This window comes from Ambystoma mexicanum, chromosome 2p (assembly GCF_040938575.1).
Source record: "Ambystoma mexicanum isolate Mex_15411 chromosome 2p, UKY_AmexF1_1, whole genome shotgun sequence".
Taxonomy (NCBI): Eukaryota; Metazoa; Chordata; class Amphibia; order Caudata; family Ambystomatidae; genus Ambystoma; species Ambystoma mexicanum.
In genome coordinates, this window is record NC_090923.1 from 815278821 (window position 1) to 815297601 (window position 18781).

An 18781-nucleotide genomic window follows, 5' to 3' on the forward strand; every position below is an offset into this window, starting at 1 on the left:
AGATCAGTTGAGCGAAAACTTCTGAGAGGACAACATTTTGTTTAATCCTAAAATCAGCAAATATATTCCAAAATCCACATTGTATATGCCAATAGCCTTGTTAGTAATTGTTGACTTCATATACACAGAAACATACTGGCCTGGAGACTAGAGCACTTTTTAAAACTACTCATGCACTTGATAAATTGGGTGTTCTCAATGGCATCCAAAGTGATGATAATACTAGGTGAATAAAACATCTAGGAGACTAAACCAAAATCAATAGGAACAAGTCTGTCCCTTCTTCAATTAGGTGCCATTGCCACATGTGAGCATGTTGAATAGGCTTCAATGACAGAGATGTTTACTAAACACTTTCTAGGAGACCATTGCAAACAAAATATAAAAGAAATGTTCACGAGGCTACCAGCAAATGTTCTGGTTGGGGGATGAGAAACTAGATCTTCATAGAAATACTTGTACTCATGTATTTGCATCACTGAGGGAACTACTGACTAGCAGCACAAGGAGCAATGCAAATATAAGGTGGAGAATTCTCTGGGGGGAAAAAAGCATAAAATTTGCCTTTTTGCAGACAGTATCATTTTGATTGCACTTCATCCCATGACTTATACCAAAGCTGATAGAGAATCAGATTTTTCAAAGGCATTGGGTTCAAAATAAATATGAAAAAGTCAGAGGTAGTCAATTTGACAGCCACTCAAACTGAGATATACAATATTCAAAGAAGTGGGCTTCTGAAGTCTTCTAGTGCCGAGTGGTTGGGGTCACGAAATCACACCAAACATAATGTAAGGTACTTTCCAATGGACACCTTGAGGACATATACATGGATCTGAAAATATGGAGTGTTTTTTTAGCACCAAGACCAAAGGTATTGTCACCTTGTGGCATCATAGGTACTCATTTTTTCTTGAGAATTTGCAAGAACGTGTCTCAGAATGATGGAGGGTAAGCCTCATCACACTGGTTCGTGTTCTAATCTTTTGGGGTAGGGCTATGTCGTTTCATTTTGAGCAACACAATGGACCTCATTATAACTGTGCTGGTCCGGTACCAACGGTGCTGGTAAGCCTACCGGCACCGTTGTTACCGGATCGGCATAGTACGACTCGGCGGGCAGGTGCTGTCCCGCCTGCCAGGGTCAGACCTGCAGGGCGGGACGGCACCCTCTCGCAGAGTTCTCACGGCAGCACCGGCACCGTTGTTAACGGTGCCGGTGCTCCCGTGTCCCCATTCCCATGGAGTACTATGGGAATGGGGACTAACAAAATTACTGGCGCCTGACTTCCCGGCCAACAGACTTGGAATAGCCAGTGGCACCGGGAAGTCAGTTGCTGGTAATTCCTTACAGGTCCGGTGGCTACCGCACGGCTACTGCCGGACCCATAATGAGGCCAATAGCAACTTACTCCCTGTGATATTTAGGCCGATTTGGGACTCATCAGTGTAGTGTGCTACAATTCCGTAAATTGGGAGACTACTGCAAATGTTAAACAGGACATAAGGAACGTCAAACTGGTCACTTAATGGGAATATCAACTTGTGGTTGCTAGTAATGTGATATTGGAAGCTTACTTGGAATGCCAGTCTTTGAGCTTAAGGGAGATGACAAGCTCACTGACACCCTTCTGGGAATATCAAACTGGGAAGCCCTCTGAAAGATTGAGTGCTTACTGGTAATAGCACACTTTCTCTGAATGTCAAACTGGGAGCATACTGGGCATTTTAAACTACAATCTTACTGGAAATATAATATTGGGAGCATACTTGAAAAATCAAATTTACTAACTATTTCAAACTTTGAGAGTAATGGGGACGTTAATCTTACTGGGAATGTCAGACTATGTGCTCACTGTAAGGAGCACACTGGGAGCTTACTTTAAAATAAACACTTAATAGAAATGTTTAACGGGGCACTTACTGGGAATGGCAAGCCTTTTTTAGAGGTTACTGAGTAGTGCCAAACCGGGCGCGTTCTCAGAATATCAGGTTTATCAGGTTTACTGAGAATGCCCAACTGTGAGCTTACTGAGAATACCGTATTGGGACCCTATTGCAAATGTCAAGCTCATGCTGAATTTCAGTCTGGGAGCTTACTGGGAATTTCAATTTTACTGGGAATGTCAAATTGGGAGCCTACTGGCAATGTCACGCTTACCTGGAATGGAAAACTGTGAGCATACTGGACATTTCAAATTGGAAAAATCAAATTGGGAGCTTACTTGAAATATCAAACTTGCTTGCAATGTCAAACTATGAGAGTAAGTGGAATGGCAATGTTACTGGATATGTCAGACTATGTGATCAATGTAAAGATCAGACTGGGAGCTTACCTGGAGTGTACACTTAATGGGAATGTCAACTGGGCTCCTACTGGGGATGGCAAGCCTATTCAGAGGTCACCTAGTGTAACAAGCAAACTGGGAGTGCCAAACTGGGCACTACCTCAGAATATCAGGCGTAATGAGAATGCTCAACTGTGAGCTTATTAAGAATGTCGAATTGGGAACCTACTGGCAATGTCGTGCTCCCTCGGAATGTCAAATTCGGAATCACTAGGAACATTAATCTAGGAACCTACTGGTAATGTGAAACTATGAGCAAACTGGGGCAGTCAAAATGGTAGTGTATTGGTAATGTAGGATTTACTGGGTGTTTACTGGGAATGTCTACCATCATGAACATGTCAAAATAAGAGACTACTTGGAATGTAAACTTGGATTTTACAGGGAATTTGTAAGTTGAAGCTACCTGGGACTATAAAATAGGGAGTTGTGTGCACATTTCAACTTGGGATATTACTTGTAAGGTCAAGCTTACTAGGACTGTATACATGGAATTTTACTGCAGATGTCAAACTGAGATATGACTGGCAATGTCAACCTTACACTTTATGTCAAATTGGGAGCTTACTTATAATTTCAAAATGGGGACCTGCTGGAAATATCAAGCTTACTAGCAATGTCAATCTATAAGCTCACTATAAAGATGAAACTGGGAGATTCCTGGGAGTGCAAAGCTTACTGAACATGTCAAGCTGACCGGGAACTAACTTGATTTATCCACCTTCCTGGGAATATCAAGCTGAGAATTTACTGGAAATGTAAAACTGGAAGCATATTGGACATATCAAGCTTACTGCGAATGTGAACTGCGAGGTTATGGAGAATGTCAAATTTGGAGCTTACAGGGGTGGCCAACTTTAATGGGATTGTAAAAGTGGGATGTTACTTGGAATATCAAATTAGGCGTATACTAGGAATGTCAAACTGGGAGTTTACGAGAGAGTTCAAACTGCAAGTTTAGTGTGAATTTCAAGATTACTGGGAAAGTCAAATTCACACCTTGCTGGCAATGTCAAACTGTGAGTTTACTGAGAATGTATGTCAAGCTTACTGGGAGTATCAAATTGGAAGCTTACTTTAATTGTCAGATTGGGTAGAAACTGAGAGCATGAGGAGGGAGGATGGGAGCAAGCAAGCAAGGGGGAACAGGAAAAGAGAAGGATAAAGGGAAGAGACTATGTGGCTATGTACCAAGGTGAATAGATGAAGTGAGTAAAGATATAATTAAATATAATGTAAAGGAAATCTGAGATGACCTAAAGTAATGTAGGTCAATCCAAAAGCAATCCATAGTAATCTAAGGTAATTTAAACCTAATCTACAGTAATCAAATAGGACAAACATGTTCTGCTTATCCATACAAGAAAGACTAAGCACAAAGAATATATGCAATGGAGTAAATCCCTTAATCATGACATGATTCTGAAAAACTGTGACCTTACCTATCCTGTTAAACAAGGCTTACTGCGACATATATAAATCAATTAGGTTTACTGGGGCATTGATAAATGGATATATACAATATGATTATACAAGAACAACAAGGATCCCTTTCTGGACCATACATTCAGTCTTAGACAATAGAATAGGTGGCATGTGTACTAATCGGGTTCAGGCTTAAAATAAGGCATTATCAACAAAAAGTTGATTTGTTAATTAAATAGCACTTTCAATTATGAATCAGTTCAGAATGTTACTATGGAATTTTTCAAAAACATTATAATTTTATGTTTAAATCCCTCACTCATGTTTTTTGGGGGATTTGTTTGAAAAGTTTCCCATGACTTTTCAAAAGATTTGCATTAGTTAAGTTTGTTTACTTTTTGAGTGGTTGACATTGGTGGTTAAAAACATTTTTTTTAACATTTAAAAAAGAGAAAAATGGGTATGAATCATTTTGATAAAAGTAATACTTTTTAAAGATATTTCGATGTTTCAACATTGTTATAAGTAAATAAAAGATTTCAGAACATTTTAGATTTTTTTTTAAAGAAGTTGGAATTTGTTTGTCATGGTGTTCTATCCAGATATTCTCCAGTCACTGGCTACTTTATGTCCTGGGTTTGAGAAAGGCATCCTGATTGGGAATGGAACAGCCTCCTTTGCATTAACACTGGTGTTTTTGCGATTTTCTTTCACAAAATCATTGGGGTGTCCTTTACAAACGTACTCTTGGCCGAGGCAATTCTATGGCATCCCTTACTAAAACTGGATTTTTACTATCTTCCCCTTTTTGCATCCAGATTCAGGTAATTAAAATAGAAACAGAAGATAACCGAGAAACCCGCTCTGCCAAGGATGCCCTGTTACTCTGGTGTCAAATGAAGACGGCGGGGTGAGTCATCCAGCCAAATTTTATGTTACTCTTCTTTTATACTGCTTCAACACAATCATAGTTGCCTTACAGCTCAGAGGCTTTGTCTGAAATGTGGCATGTTGTGTTTCACCACATGTCTCCTGATCCCAGGGATTAATGCTTCTTCTTACATTGCCTTAAGGGTCACTTTGTGTGGTCTGCTTGTTACCTTTTGACCAGTGGTCTGCAACCTGCAGATCTCAAAATATTTTTGAAACTGTCTTCATAACCCCCCCGCTTTCCCCCATCTATTATGCTGACTTGAACTGATGGCAGGTGTAGTCCACATCATCTGGAGAGCAAACAGTTGCATATCCCCTGCATTAGATTGAAGATAGCATGGCCAGCAAGTAGACATTCACTAAAGCGGCCCATCCATGATGGGAATTAGACTCTTCTGAGGTGCAATTGATTGATGGGGGGCATGGTGGTGGGTTGCACAAATCAAAAGCATTTTAGGACCCATCTATGACCATAGATAATGTTTTTTAATCTGTTACCCTCCCCTGATAACTATCATAATGTTAGTGTACAGCAGTGATGCAGAACTGGCTGTGCCGAATGGCGAAATCAACCACACAAACCTTCTATGGTGGGGTGGGATGTCCATGGGGGATTTGGGATTTTCACAAAGTATGTGAGGGCTGTTGTTAACAAAATAAGTATGCTGACATTGTGGTCCCCAAGCTTTGAAATTAGCACTGAGTGGCTGTCTGCAAGTTGAAAATATTATTTTGCCAGTTTGCAGAAAGCGGAAAGGTTATACGGGAGCTGTACAGCAACAGAAACATATTTATTATTAAAGGAAAGTACAAAGTTCAATGATTTTTTAGAAAAAGGCTCATGTCAAATAAATGGTCAACTCCACTAATATAATACAGTAATAAAAGAGAAAGTGTAAACAAGAGCCAGACCAGAGTAGAAGGTGAAATCAGCAGTAAAGAGTGAAGTAGGTTTTGCTTGTCTTCATTGTGATTGCTCATCCATGCCACTTCAACAGCCAATGTTAGTGTTTGATCTTTAGCTGTATGGGATTGAAAAAGTACTATTCAACTTCTTCCTCTCTTAAGGTACCCTGAAGTTAACATTCAGAATTTCACAACCAGCTGGAGAGATGGCCTGGCCTTTAATGCCCTAATTCACAAGCACAGGTACATCTTTGTGTTCTGAATTTCTTCCTGACTTTACTGAAGCTATGGTAGTGGTGGTGGGACTCTGTCATGCCATTAGGGGAAGGTAGGGGCAGTATGGCTTCATTGTTAGTGCATTCATTCTAAATCTCTGTTGGACAGAAATGTACGTAAATATGTAAATGCATAAATGTATATCATGTATATCTAAATTATCTATGCGTATTTTTTATTTCATTGCGTACATTTTTAAACAGCAAATAATGTGTCCATATATAAACAATACAAATTAGTTAGAGTTGACAGCCTAGTATGACTTGTATTGATGAAGAAGTTGTATTGATGAAGATGGAGTAGCTCTCCCTAACAAGGATGAGAGATCTATGTTATTGGTGTAGGTGGGCGATCGCTGCATCTATTCCACTTTATTCTGGTTACATAACAGCCGACTTGTGACCTAATCAGGAAAAGCTAAAAAGGGAACTGTTCAGGAGAAAAATGTTATAAGTTTGCATCAACCATTGGCTTTAGATGCCTGAAAGAAAGGTCTCAAGAAAGTCCCTACATCGTTTACATTGCATACTACATGATATTTTGTGTGCTTCTACATCAAAGTCATGACAATCCAGCTGTCCATTTTCTGGACGAGAGAGACATGGGTGTGTCCCTCAATGCAAGATCATCTGTTCACAACAGTGTAATGAAGTGAACAACTAAACTACTGAAATGTACGTCCGTACTGGATTGTGGTTTTTGGTGGTCTACTACAATTGTAGGTTTGGGTATACGTTACCTTTTATGGGCTGCCATTTTCATACCGATGTGTGTCTTAATTTGATTTGCATAAACCATGTGCTATTGCCAAAATATTTTATGAAATACATTTTTGTACATTTTCAGTTGTTAATCTACCACCTAATGCTTAAGCAATAAGCCCTGAGACGGGGGAGGGGGCATTAGTGCATCAGGTAATGCCTCATGGCCCATAGTGTTGCTCGGGCCTCAAGAAGGCCACAGGCCATTACCTGATGCGTTAATGCCCCCCTGTCGAGGAGCTTATTGCTAATAGTACCCCGGCCCGTTAGACCTGGGTACAAATAGTTTGTTTTTTCACTTGTGAGATGCTCTTGTGTTTACCAAATGAAAAATGGCCTCTATGGATCGAGAAACAAAGTCCCTTTTCCCTTTCCATGGCGGTGTGTCACAGATCGGGAGCGGAAGCACTGGGGACAGAAGTGTTCCTGACACGTCCACTCCCGATCAGGACCAGAATGAGAAGGTAAGTGGTGTGGGAGGGAGAGTGAGGGAAAACTGAGGCAAAGGGGGCTGGTGGAGGGATGAAGGGGGGGCACTTGCCTTGTTCCCCGGCAGCGGAGATGGGGGCATCCAGCCATGAGGAGGCTCAGAGCAGCAGGATTACTGCATGGTAATGCCCCCGTTCTTAGTCTCCCGATTGGCTGGGAGGGCAAAGCCACACCTCACCAGGCACTTATAGTGTTGAGGTGATGGAATCCATCTCAGTTAACTATTCATCCTGCAAAGTTATGGTAAACAAGGAGAGATTTTAAATGAGTAATAAATAAATGTTTGACTTATTTAATTTAACTTCTTAAGAAGTCCAAAATATTACAAAGTGACCCAATATTATTGTCCGAAAATGTTTTGTGGGGATCAGTGTGCTGGGAGTAGACTTGCTTAGAGATATACACTCAGGCCAGCCTCTCAATCCTCTTTGCCATGATAGCCATCTTCATAATGAGTGTAGTAATGCAGGATGGGGCACTGTATGACTGTATCAATTACATTTCCTTTCATCACTAAACACATTTGCCATCTGGGCATTTACGTGGGCGCTTGGACTCTCGGAATCAGGTTAGTTAATCCAGATTTCGTTTTTATCTATGGGTCACTGGCATTGGAGGAGAGCAGTGTTACTAGATGGTGATGTAAACTGGGGTCCACAGCATGTGTATGAGCTCTACCTACATCACCATGGCTCACTGGGGCAGAGGGCATTAGGGGAGTCTTCAGAAATGCTATGATCACTGTGCCACCTAGACTCTTAAGTGTGAGGTGGATGGACTCTGCCTAGCACCATTGCTTGGTTACCATATTGGAAGTGGCGATCATGGAAAGGTTTCTTTTGGGGTGCATTTCCTGCGCTCGAACCTCAGAGTAATAGATGAGATGATGGGTGGTGGGGATTGACAACATTTTGTTAAGGGAATGGATATCTGCCTCTTTCAGGAGTCATTAAGCAAGAAACATGTGGCCAACCCTTTTTTTATTAACTGTGAAAGAAGAGAAAGGGAGGCCAATGGGAATGTGGTTGTTTTGTGTTTCCAAACTTTTTACAGCGACCACTAATGAGATTGACAAAAGTCTGTGTCGTAGCCAATGGTTAGGACGGACCTGCCAGGATGAGAGGAAATCATTTGCCATGAATGTCTGTAATTCTGGAGAAAGGGGTCAACATTTATTTTTTTGCTCTGGATGACCTGCCAAAGTTAATGCAGGCATTAAGAGAAATGGTCATGCGAATGAAGGTTGGACCTTTATTTGGTCCTCCTAGTGAGAAAGGAGGGGATGAAGATTCGGGGTGAGGACACACCTTGGCCATACGTTTGCTTGCATGAGAGGATAATGCTGGTATTTGTTTGCATCCTTGGTTTTTTCTAGTATATGTTAAGCCAAGTACATTGCTGAGTAGAATTTTAGCCAACCTCACGGACGCCTCACAATGTAATGCTACAATAATGGATTACTATATCCCTAGAGTTTTGGCCGGTGGCCTCTGATATGGAGGTTGCTCCCAGATTAACATCCCACCATAGCACATTAATTCTACAGCTGTGCTTCCGCAAGGGCTAGACTCTAGACAGGGGGATCTTTCAAATGTTCACAAGGTTGATCCTTGTAGCAGTGGCTGTGGAGGTCAGGAAGAGACGGAGCTTATTATCACTGTCGAACAGGACTCTGGGATTGTGAGACTTGTAGGAGGGTAAGAGGAGATCAGACAAGAAAGGGAACAGTGGAGAAGAGGGAAGGGCATTAGTGGCCTGAAGAGAGATGACTTTGGTTTAAGGAGTAGTTGAGCATATACAGTGAAGAGGCAACCAGTGACAAATGGCAGACAGTCAGCTGGAGATCCTTAGAGAGGTTAGGGGTCGAGGAGGGGGAAGGTAATGCAAATGTGGGTATCATCTACATATAAGTGGTAGGAGAACCCAAACTTGGAGATGAGTTTGCCATGGGAGGAGGTATAGACCATGAAGCGCAGCGCATCCTGCATTGAGCCTTAAGAGGCACCTCCTGGTACAGATGTAGGATCAGAGGAGCCCATGTTCCAAGAAATAAGGAAGGGACCGTGTTTTCATGTGCTTTTGCCAAAGGTTTTAGCTCCTCCCCAACATTCCCCCTTTTCATTATTTATACAATAACAAACTCATCCCCACCCGACATATCTACAATCGCAGAAATATTAGTTTGAGTTTTGCTGTTTATTGTATGGCAAGGTGTTTTAGGTCCCCCAATTGTGACCATCCTCTTTGCACTGTTAGGGACTATAGGGACACATCATCAGAGACCCCATTGGCACGTGCAGAAGAGAACCAAGAAGAACATGGTCACAGGAACCAGTATTTTTACTGCTGCCCCAGCCATGACAGGACTCAATCAAAGGCAAGCGATAGCCAATCTGTGTTCTGTACTCCACCTTCTTTCTTAATTTGAACACCTAGATTGTGCACCGCCTTGATGATGTGGGATAGTGACCGATTCTCAGCATCCTCCTGGGGTAGAAAAGTGCACCAGCTGCTTGTACCCCCGGAGCCAAAAAAGATGAAAAAGAAAGTCTCTGCTGAGCTAAAAAGTCAATACTTGTCAGGTATTCCTCTGAGCAGTGCGGAACAGTCTTTTGACAGTTTGAGCTTTTCTTTCTTCCCCGCCGTTGAAATCGTCCTTGTTCTGGCAGCATACCAAATTCTTGTGTGATCTGCAAGCTTCTTTCTGTTTCTTTAGGTGCTAGAGTGGCTGTTGGCACCTCGACAGGCATTTCTTCTCCCTTCACATATTTTTCCAGGTTTACTAGTAGCACTGAGTGCAGGGTGGCCAGTGAACACCTGCCCCTCCAAGATAGTAGGAGTTGCAAGTAGGCATGTCAGCCACAAACCCAGTAGTAATCCATCACTGCTGCTGTACCTTTTGTCAAACCTGGGATCACAAGAGTGTGGTTGCACTGTGTGTTTGCGCCACTAGGAACTGTTCCTTCATTGCTAAAACAAAATTCAACGTTTTTGGCCCTATCTATTCGCACTGACTTCTTCATTGTTGCAATCCATGTCAGCTTTGTGATTTGTTGTGACCATATTTGCGCACACATAGGCCCTCACTATAAGTTTGGCGGAATGGGTTTACCGGCACCGGTAAAGGTGCCGGTGCCGGTAAACCCTTTCCACCCTATTACGAGGTCTCCTCGCGGGACCCGCAATGGGCGCCTGGAAAAAACAGCTAACAACGGGCCCGTTAATGACGGGCCCGTTGTTAGCTCCATCCCCATTCCCATTGAGCCCTATGGGGACTCGAATGAGAATGGGGATGGACCGGGTCCGGGTTCCTCGGACGGGGAATTACCGGGTCCGCCAAGGTTGCGATGGCCCGGTAATTCCTCATTCGAGGAACCCGAGCCCGGATTGCGGTATGGAGGCAACCATGCCGCTAAAAGCGGCATGGTTACCTCCAACATTCTAATGAGGCCCATAGTCTCTATTTGGGATATTGCTTCTCCGCTGTACTCGATCAGCCCATCTGCCAGGCACATCACTGTGGTGGCCTGCCATTTGTCATTGTCATTTGAGTAACCTACCAAGGAGAAATATGGTCCTTGTGGACACTGGCAGTATTTTGTGTTGCCATTGCATAACGCTGGGTCCAGATCAATGCTCCTCAACTGCACACTATGTGCCTGGAATGTGTCCTTTATCCCGTATAGTGCAAGATGTACCCAGCATTGTGCCTCTGTAATTGGGACTGGATGTGGAACTAAAAACCTTAGGAGCCTCTGATGCGTGCAGGATAAGTGCATACATGTAACATCTTTGTTTGTTTATATTCCTTCCTGTAATGCGCATATCAGAGTACCAGCTATTCAATGTTTCTACATTCTGGATGTCAGAAATAGTGTCAAAACCCAACACCTTATGTAAATCATACCTCATTCATACTTTCCGTTTCATTCGTCTAGGAAAACTTGTAGGGGTGGCCGGCAAAAAGTGAGACATTTTGTATTTCGTTTTTTCTTTTATAGACATATTAGCATTTTTTATTTCAACTGCCCACCCCCCCTTTATGTGGCCACCCCATATAACAAACATCCCTGCATCCACTCCAACAACCACAACCAGTGTCATACAAAACAACATAGTTCTACTACATTTCTAGACTAAATAACATCTTTATCTATCATTATCTCTACATAACAGAGCGGTCGGTCAGCCATCTTTGCTTATTCCTTGAGAGGAGAAAAAAGGTTATCAAGAAAGAGAGAGAGAAAGAGAAAAAGAAAGAGCAAGAAAGAGAGAGGGTGAGAGAGAGAGAGAGAGAGAGAGAGAAGAGGAGAGGGAAGAGGGAGAGAGAAGAGGGAGAGAGAAGTGGGGGAGAGAAGGGAGAGAAAGAGAGAGAGGGGGAGAGGGAGAAAAAGAGATCCCTTTCCACCAGAGCCGAATGGACCCTGGAACTTCCACAAAAAAAAAATAATTAAAAATTAATAAAAGAAAAAATGAGAAAAAGAGAAAAAATGAAGAATAAATAAGAAAAAGGCAGGTGTGTGCCACTGCACACCGCCCTGGCATTGATCCTCAAAAATGTCTCTTCATTGGCTATGCCCTTACTAAACTTTGTCTTGTCTCAGGTGCTCTTAGAACACCCGAGAGATGCACCCAATATCTAACTCCTTCATAAGGACGGTGAGAGGAGTACAGAACACCATCTCATATGGACCCTTAAACCTGGGGCTGATCAGTTCCCCAGATAATAATGGTCCAGTTGTAATATGGGCAATGCTGTGTATGGAACTATGGTCTCACTTTCTACATGGGTGGTCACTAGTTCTCCCCCCTTTACTGCACGCCACTACCGCACCTGTGTGCTTCTGTCCCGTCCTCTGGTCAATTATTTATGACCCATCAACATATAATATGTCTCTTTCTGTCAATGCATGAGCCGTTCATCAGAGTGGGAAAATAAATTAAACTCCTGTAAATAATCCGGACTTGCTAAAACAGGGGCCATGCAAATTGTTTAAATCCTCAAATTGTCTAGGTATTTTGTCAGTCCATTCAAATGTACTTTTAAGTCTTGTCCTTCACTGTGACTTTGTAACAGTGTCCTTGTGTAGACTGCGTAGTCTAGGATCCATGCCCTACAATAATTACATCAACTCAAAAAACTGCAAAATTTCCTTCACAGTACTGGGCCTAGGGGCGGTGCGTACTGCTGCCGCCCTATCTGATAATATTCTTTGCCATTACAAAAATGAGTTGTCCCAAGTATAGTCCCTCCTGTTGTCAGTATTGTAGCTTCTTTGTATCTGCCTTGTAGCCTTTGTGAGCTGGCAATTACAATAATGCAACAGAATCCCTCCTGTACGGATGTTTATTTTCACTACATCCCAACCGATCATCCACATACTGGAGATTTGTGCTAAGCACCTTACTTCAATGTAATCTGTACAGGGGTTACATCTCTCAGTAACCCATCATCATGTGGATTAAAAGTCCATAATTGTGCTGGGACATATTGCATGTCCTCCTAAAAAGTAAAATCATCTGAGTTACCATTGCCATCAGGGGGCACTGTACCTCCCTCTACTGCACCATGATATCACAGGGGATGCAGATTCCCAAAATAATCTCCCCATTTTGCTCACTGTCCTCAAATAACTCCTTATTCATAATTTCCTTTAATTGCGCTGTTGGGTCTATACATAATATTGTGTCATCACTCGCACCCGTCCTGGTCTGTTCCAATTAGGACCGCTCTTTTGTCTGATACTACTAGTTCTTATAAATCTAATGACAATATTGTCCCTGCCACCATCTCAGGTGGCACCATGGGTCAGAAAATGAAATCTGTAGGTTTTTGTGACAACACTTTGTCACAATTTGATGCACTGCATTTTACTAGTACCTTAATACCATGACAATATATATATATATATATATATATATATATATATATATATATATATATATATATATATATATATATATACACATACATATATATGAGAAAAACACACAAGCCCCTGCGCGGTTGTAACACTGCAAAAAACCACCCAGTGGGCATGCGTAAAAAGTACTCCAGCACACAAGACCTAGCTATTTAAAATATCATATTTATTGTTGCTAAATACAGCACATTACAAAAAACAGAGGTGAAATCATTTGCCCCTGTGACAGCCGTAAGGTTGAACAAAACACTCACCCCACGGGTGGAAGATGGTCACGCGTTCTGCCTGAATGCTCAGGCTTCCTCAGACCTATAAAATCCAAATGTGGCATGCACATCATATAATTTAAAAAGAAAAGCAGTTACAGAGCGTCCCCACTCGTGTCACATCACGTGCAAAAACGGTCATGTGACCGATACTAGACGATTTGGCTGCGGCCGTTGTGCTTGTAGTCCTTGGCTTGCAAACACTGGCCCTATGTGGGGGCGTATGGCTGAGAGCGGCTATCTGAGCTGGTTTCAGTCATCTAATTATGAACAGGCACACTTGTGCTTATTTGTTACACATCAACTGTAATTTGACAATAATATTTTAAACAAGCAGTTTAGAGCGTCTCCATGGTGTAGTTCACATTGCGGCAGCTAACAAAGGTGTTAAGTGATTTCCTTGCGTGTAACTTTTACGCAATTTGCCATCATATATACCTTATTTATAGGACTTTGACCATTCCAATATGGAGGTCACTGCATGTGACAGATTTCACTATTGTTTTCTTGTAGCGGTCACATGACCATTTTTGCACGTGATGTGACACGAGTGGGGACGCTCTGTAACTGCTTTTCTTTTTAAATTCTATGATGTGCATGCAGCATTTGGATTTTATAGGTCTGAGGAAGCCTGAGCATTCAGGCGGAACGCGTGACCATCTTCCATCCGTGCGGTGAGTGTTTTGTTCAACCTTACGGCTGTCACAGGGGCGAATGATTTCACCTCTGTTTTTTGTAATGTGCTGCATTTAGCAACAATAAATATGATATTTTAAATAGCTAGGTCTTGTGTGCTGGAGTACTTTCTACGCATGCCCACTGGGTGTTTTTTTGCAGTGTTACAACCGCGCAGGGGCTTGTGTGTTTTTCTCATATTTACGAATTTGGCTAAATTCGTCCCTTCAGCACCAGCCACTTAAGGAGGGAGAGCGCCATCTTTTAGCTAAATTGATTTACTCATATATATATATATATATATATATATATATATATATATACACACACATATATACACATATATATTGTGAGCAAGCGACGAGTCAGTCGCGAAACGCGTTAACGCCTCGAAATAGGAGGAGTGTTGCACTTGGGAGGACCCATATTGGGGTCATTTTTCTATTTTTGTGGAAACGAATTTCCATTGTTTTTTTCCCCGTGTAAATCAATAAAGGAAGATAACAAGAAAACGAGTAAGCATTGGTGTGGACTTTAAATTCCCCCCCCCCCCTTTTTGTGGAAACTGGGCGAACATGGCATTGTGGAGAGTGCAGCTCGATTTTGCTACCTGAAGGTAGAATCTGTCAATATATATATATATATATATATATATATATATATATATATATATATATATATATATATATATATGTGAGACCACAGGAGCCCCATGTACGACTCCCCTGCTATTGCATTAATTACCATTGCTTGAGTTCCACACATCCCTGGAGTGGAACACTCTACCCCTTGATCTGTGAATAATACAGTTATATTTATTGTACTGAGCAGATCCCTACCCAACGAGTTCACAGGGGAACTCTCTGAATATAACAAGGGCTCTTACTACCTCCCCTCCCACTTTTATATCCAGCTCCTCAGTCTATGGAACTGTAGAAATAGCCCCAGAGAATCCCTTCATGTAAAGAGTTTTTACCTGATAATGGAAAGTTCCCCTCCATGATACATGATTTGGTTGCACCTGAATCTACCATATATATAAATTGCCTGTTAGCTATTTCCTCTTCTGCCAAGGGCTCCTCTTCAAGGTGTGCGGTTATCAATAGGATTGGACATGCAAGTGCTTTCTGTGGGCTGTCCTAATCAGAATATATATTTGTCCTGGGGAATGAAAAAGGGCCGCCCTGTCAATGTAACTCCTTGGAATGGGGCGCTGGTTCCCCCTGCCCTTCTGTTAAACTGTGTTCCCTCACCCTGCTGTAATTGTTGCCCCTGCCTGTCAGTCCCATAAGGGAACTGATTTTGACCCCCTCGCCAATTTGCTGTTGTCTCCTTCCTTGAGGCCCTTGGAACCCCTGCCCTGACGGTGATGGCCCATAATTAAATCTCATCCCAGGCCTGTTCCTGCATTCCCTTGCAAAATGCCCCCATTTCCCACAACACCAGCAGTGATGTTCCTAATCCTCCTCCCAGAGGCCCTATCCTCCCAAAGCCTCCTGCTCTTGCTCCCGAAATCCTCCTTTTCCCCTTGGTGCTCCTTCATATTGCCACTGTGGGTTTAGGGTACTGCCCCCCCGCCCCATTGTTCCTGTCCTCCTTCACCCCATAGTGCCGCAGTTGTGGCATTCCCAATTTGTTGAGTATCTCCGGTCCTTTCCCCCTGAGCCGGTGCCTTCACTGGTGCTTGAACGACAAACTTATTTAGTTTATTTTCCACTAGTTTTGCCTCATCAATTTGCCACTTCTGGACTGTCTCTCTGTCCCGCTCCTTGATTCTCTTACAATTGCGGACTATTATACTTTGTATCTCGCCCCACCCTTTGGCTTCAATTCCCCCAATTTTATCTAGTGCCTTCTGGAACTCTTTTGGTAGTCCCCTCTTTACAATAAAATAGAAAAATGGTACCGTCTCAACTCTCCACATTTCCTGTAACTTAAGAATAAACCTCACTGGGTCCTCATCATCATCCATTGTGTACTGCATTAAAGAATCTAAGTCAGGGGTATCTGGGTACATCCTTCGTAGGGCAGCCCATACCCTTACCTCATCAAAGGATGCTCCATCATGTCCATTATCTGCAAGACTTACCCCAGCCATTGCCCATATGTCCTCATCCTGGTCCCCAACTATGGTGACCAGTAAACTCTTATAGTCTCCTACTGCTAATTCTACCCCTGCTGTTTGTTATTTGAATTCATAGATCCGTTTACTAGCTCCGTCTATAAGCGGGGGAGAGCTTTAGTCAAATTATTTTTGTCTCTTTGAGGCCATGGCACATACTGCATTATCCCTACTCCCCTCCTACGTATTAGAGGCATCTGCATATCTGTTTTGTTTTCTACCCTTTTAGTATTCTTCTTCTCTTGAACTACCATGATTAAATCTGGTATATTTCTTGGTCTGTCCCTCCCCACTGCCTCTTGTGGCAGGGACAGGTTTCTCACTGCCTCCTCTCCTTGATCTCCTTCTTGCCCTGCCTCTTCATTATTTCTATCACCTTCATCTTCCCTTCCATTATCCTCTGCTTGTTCTACTTCTTGTCCCAGGACCGTCCATACCATCTGCCCCTCATCTTTTTCAACACAAACATTTCTTGTTGCCCCAGGGTTAAACCTAAACAAAATATTTCCTGAATTCCAATCCCCTGTTTTCTACACCGGTGCCCTTATTTCTGGTGATACATCTTCAGGTTCTTGTAACCTGACCAACCTTTCCTGCAATGCTCTTAGCTCATTGTCAATGTCTACTTGTGGACCCTCTGGGTACACTAATGCTACGGGCATATTAGAGCTTGTGGATGGGTTATATGGAGGTGCAAAAGCTCTTGAGCTCCCCCCCCCTCTAGTTGCTAATCCTGATAATCCTGTTATCCTGTTGACACTCTCTCTACCTCTGAAGGCTTATAGACTGGGTTTTTATACCCTACTGCGGGTTTAGATGTTACAGGTATATCCCCTTACAATGGATCTCTTTTTCACCTTCCTGATCTCCCATATCCTCAACTAAAGATGGACATTTTTTCTAGCATGTTTCTGTTATGGGAGCCCTGTTCTGGCCAGGAGCAGGACGTCCCCCTCTTCCTTTGTTTCTACTATCAATTGTTTATTTATTCTGTCACAATACAGTGGTAAATCCCTATGCATGTGTTTTATTGAAGTTTCTTCCTCCATAATGTTGCACGCGTCCCTAATGCTTCACTTAAACCCTACTGCTATGCTGCACGTGCTTCAAAAATACAGATCAACCCACTTTTCCCCACCCCCTTTTACACTTTTTTCGATTTGATTTCACCCACACGCCCACCGCGACTCATCCACCGTCCTTCCTTTTTTACCACAAAAGACAGCAAGAGAAAATATAAAAAATGTACCAAAACCCAGGCTCATTCTTTAATACCGAGCCAATACATAATACCACTTATTGCTTTTATCATCATAAGAAGAATAATGTGTGGTAGTACCTTCTCAACCTGTTTACAGCGGCTGAGGATCCCTTACCTCCCAGTCCTTATAAGCTGGGGATCCCTTTCCTTCCCTTTACATTATAAAAAGTAGAAAAACAGAAATACCTGACCATTTCAATACATGACCCACTTTTTATCCAATCTTATTTCTTATCACCAAAAGCCCTATTTTATACTATATCACCAATACTACATCACCAAAAGTCCTATGCCATAATACATCACCAAGTCCTTTTTCCATTGACCTCATACAATATCTTTCACATCACCATAATACCATTCACAACACCAAAATACCATACATACATGTTCCCATTTTGTTATCACCTGCAATTGCATACTCACGTGGCCGTTGTTCACTTGAGTTTCCCTCTGTTACGAAGTCCCCATGCCTGTCATTCTGGATCCATGCCCTGCTCCAGTGAGCAGAAAAGGATTTCTTTTAAGATGGCTTCTACTAAAGTCGCTCAGGATACATGGGTTTTTTGAGTTAGGAGTCTGATCACTACAGTTGGGCGTGGCTGACCTGCCTGGGGCTTCGCAAAGTACAGGGAAAGAAACTAAGTATCACATCGGGTCATCACCACTGAAAGCGAACCACAATTTACAGGGGCACCCCTTAAATACAGGGGACCCATAATCACCATAAACCAGAGTAAATGCACCCCTCTAGGGAATTAAAAGCCATGAGTCTATCTTGCAGGTGATAACAAGACTTTAATCTTTACAGATCATGAGGATTGGGGGAAAAATGGCAGATTACTCAGCCATTTCCAAACAGCATTCTTTCCTCCGTGGCTGGCTCCCAAGTCCTGAAGATTGGTTCTGGGCCTGGGGGTTAAATACTCTTGACTTGGTCACTTGACACCAGCAGAGTTCCTTCAAAACTGTTCTTCTTGCCATACAAGGGATGCTGCAGAGTCTCCAGTGTTGCATGGCCAGGTTCCATTTGGGACAAGCTACATAACATTATGCTGCATATGCAGGAATACTTTGTCGCTTTTGTTTAGCATAATTTACTATGTAATAAACATTCATACATAAACACATCTTCCGTCTATTATCTCAACACTTAAATCCATAAAATTACACATTATCTGGTCCAGTATTTTTCATAAAAAACCTTTGTTTTCCTAGTACTCTTTGTCGTGCTTAATCTTTTTTAGTCTCAGTTGGCTTTTGTTTGACAGGAACAGCTGCTGAGTTACCTCCTGCTCTCTACAAGCCTTAGCCTCAGTGACGCAACACTGCATGAGCTCTGTGATCCATTCTTAGCGCAATCCACATTCCTTTTTGGCAGAGAGCCTGCTCTTT

General features: G+C 42.4%; 1 protein-coding gene across 3 annotated transcripts in view; it reads left to right on the forward strand.

Annotated features, from left to right (window-relative positions):
* The window catches only part of SPTBN4 (spectrin beta, non-erythrocytic 4), a 1591326-nt gene that overhangs the window by 506964 nt on the left and 1065581 nt on the right, over positions 1-18781 (forward strand). For all 3 annotated transcript variants that reach the window (XM_069644494.1, XM_069644495.1, XM_069644496.1), the window contains 2 exons: positions 4592-4683; positions 5775-5855. In XM_069644494.1, the coding sequence (XP_069500595.1) occupies positions 4592-4683; positions 5775-5855 (173 nt within the window). The remainder of the gene's footprint in view (positions 1-4591; positions 4684-5774; positions 5856-18781) is intronic.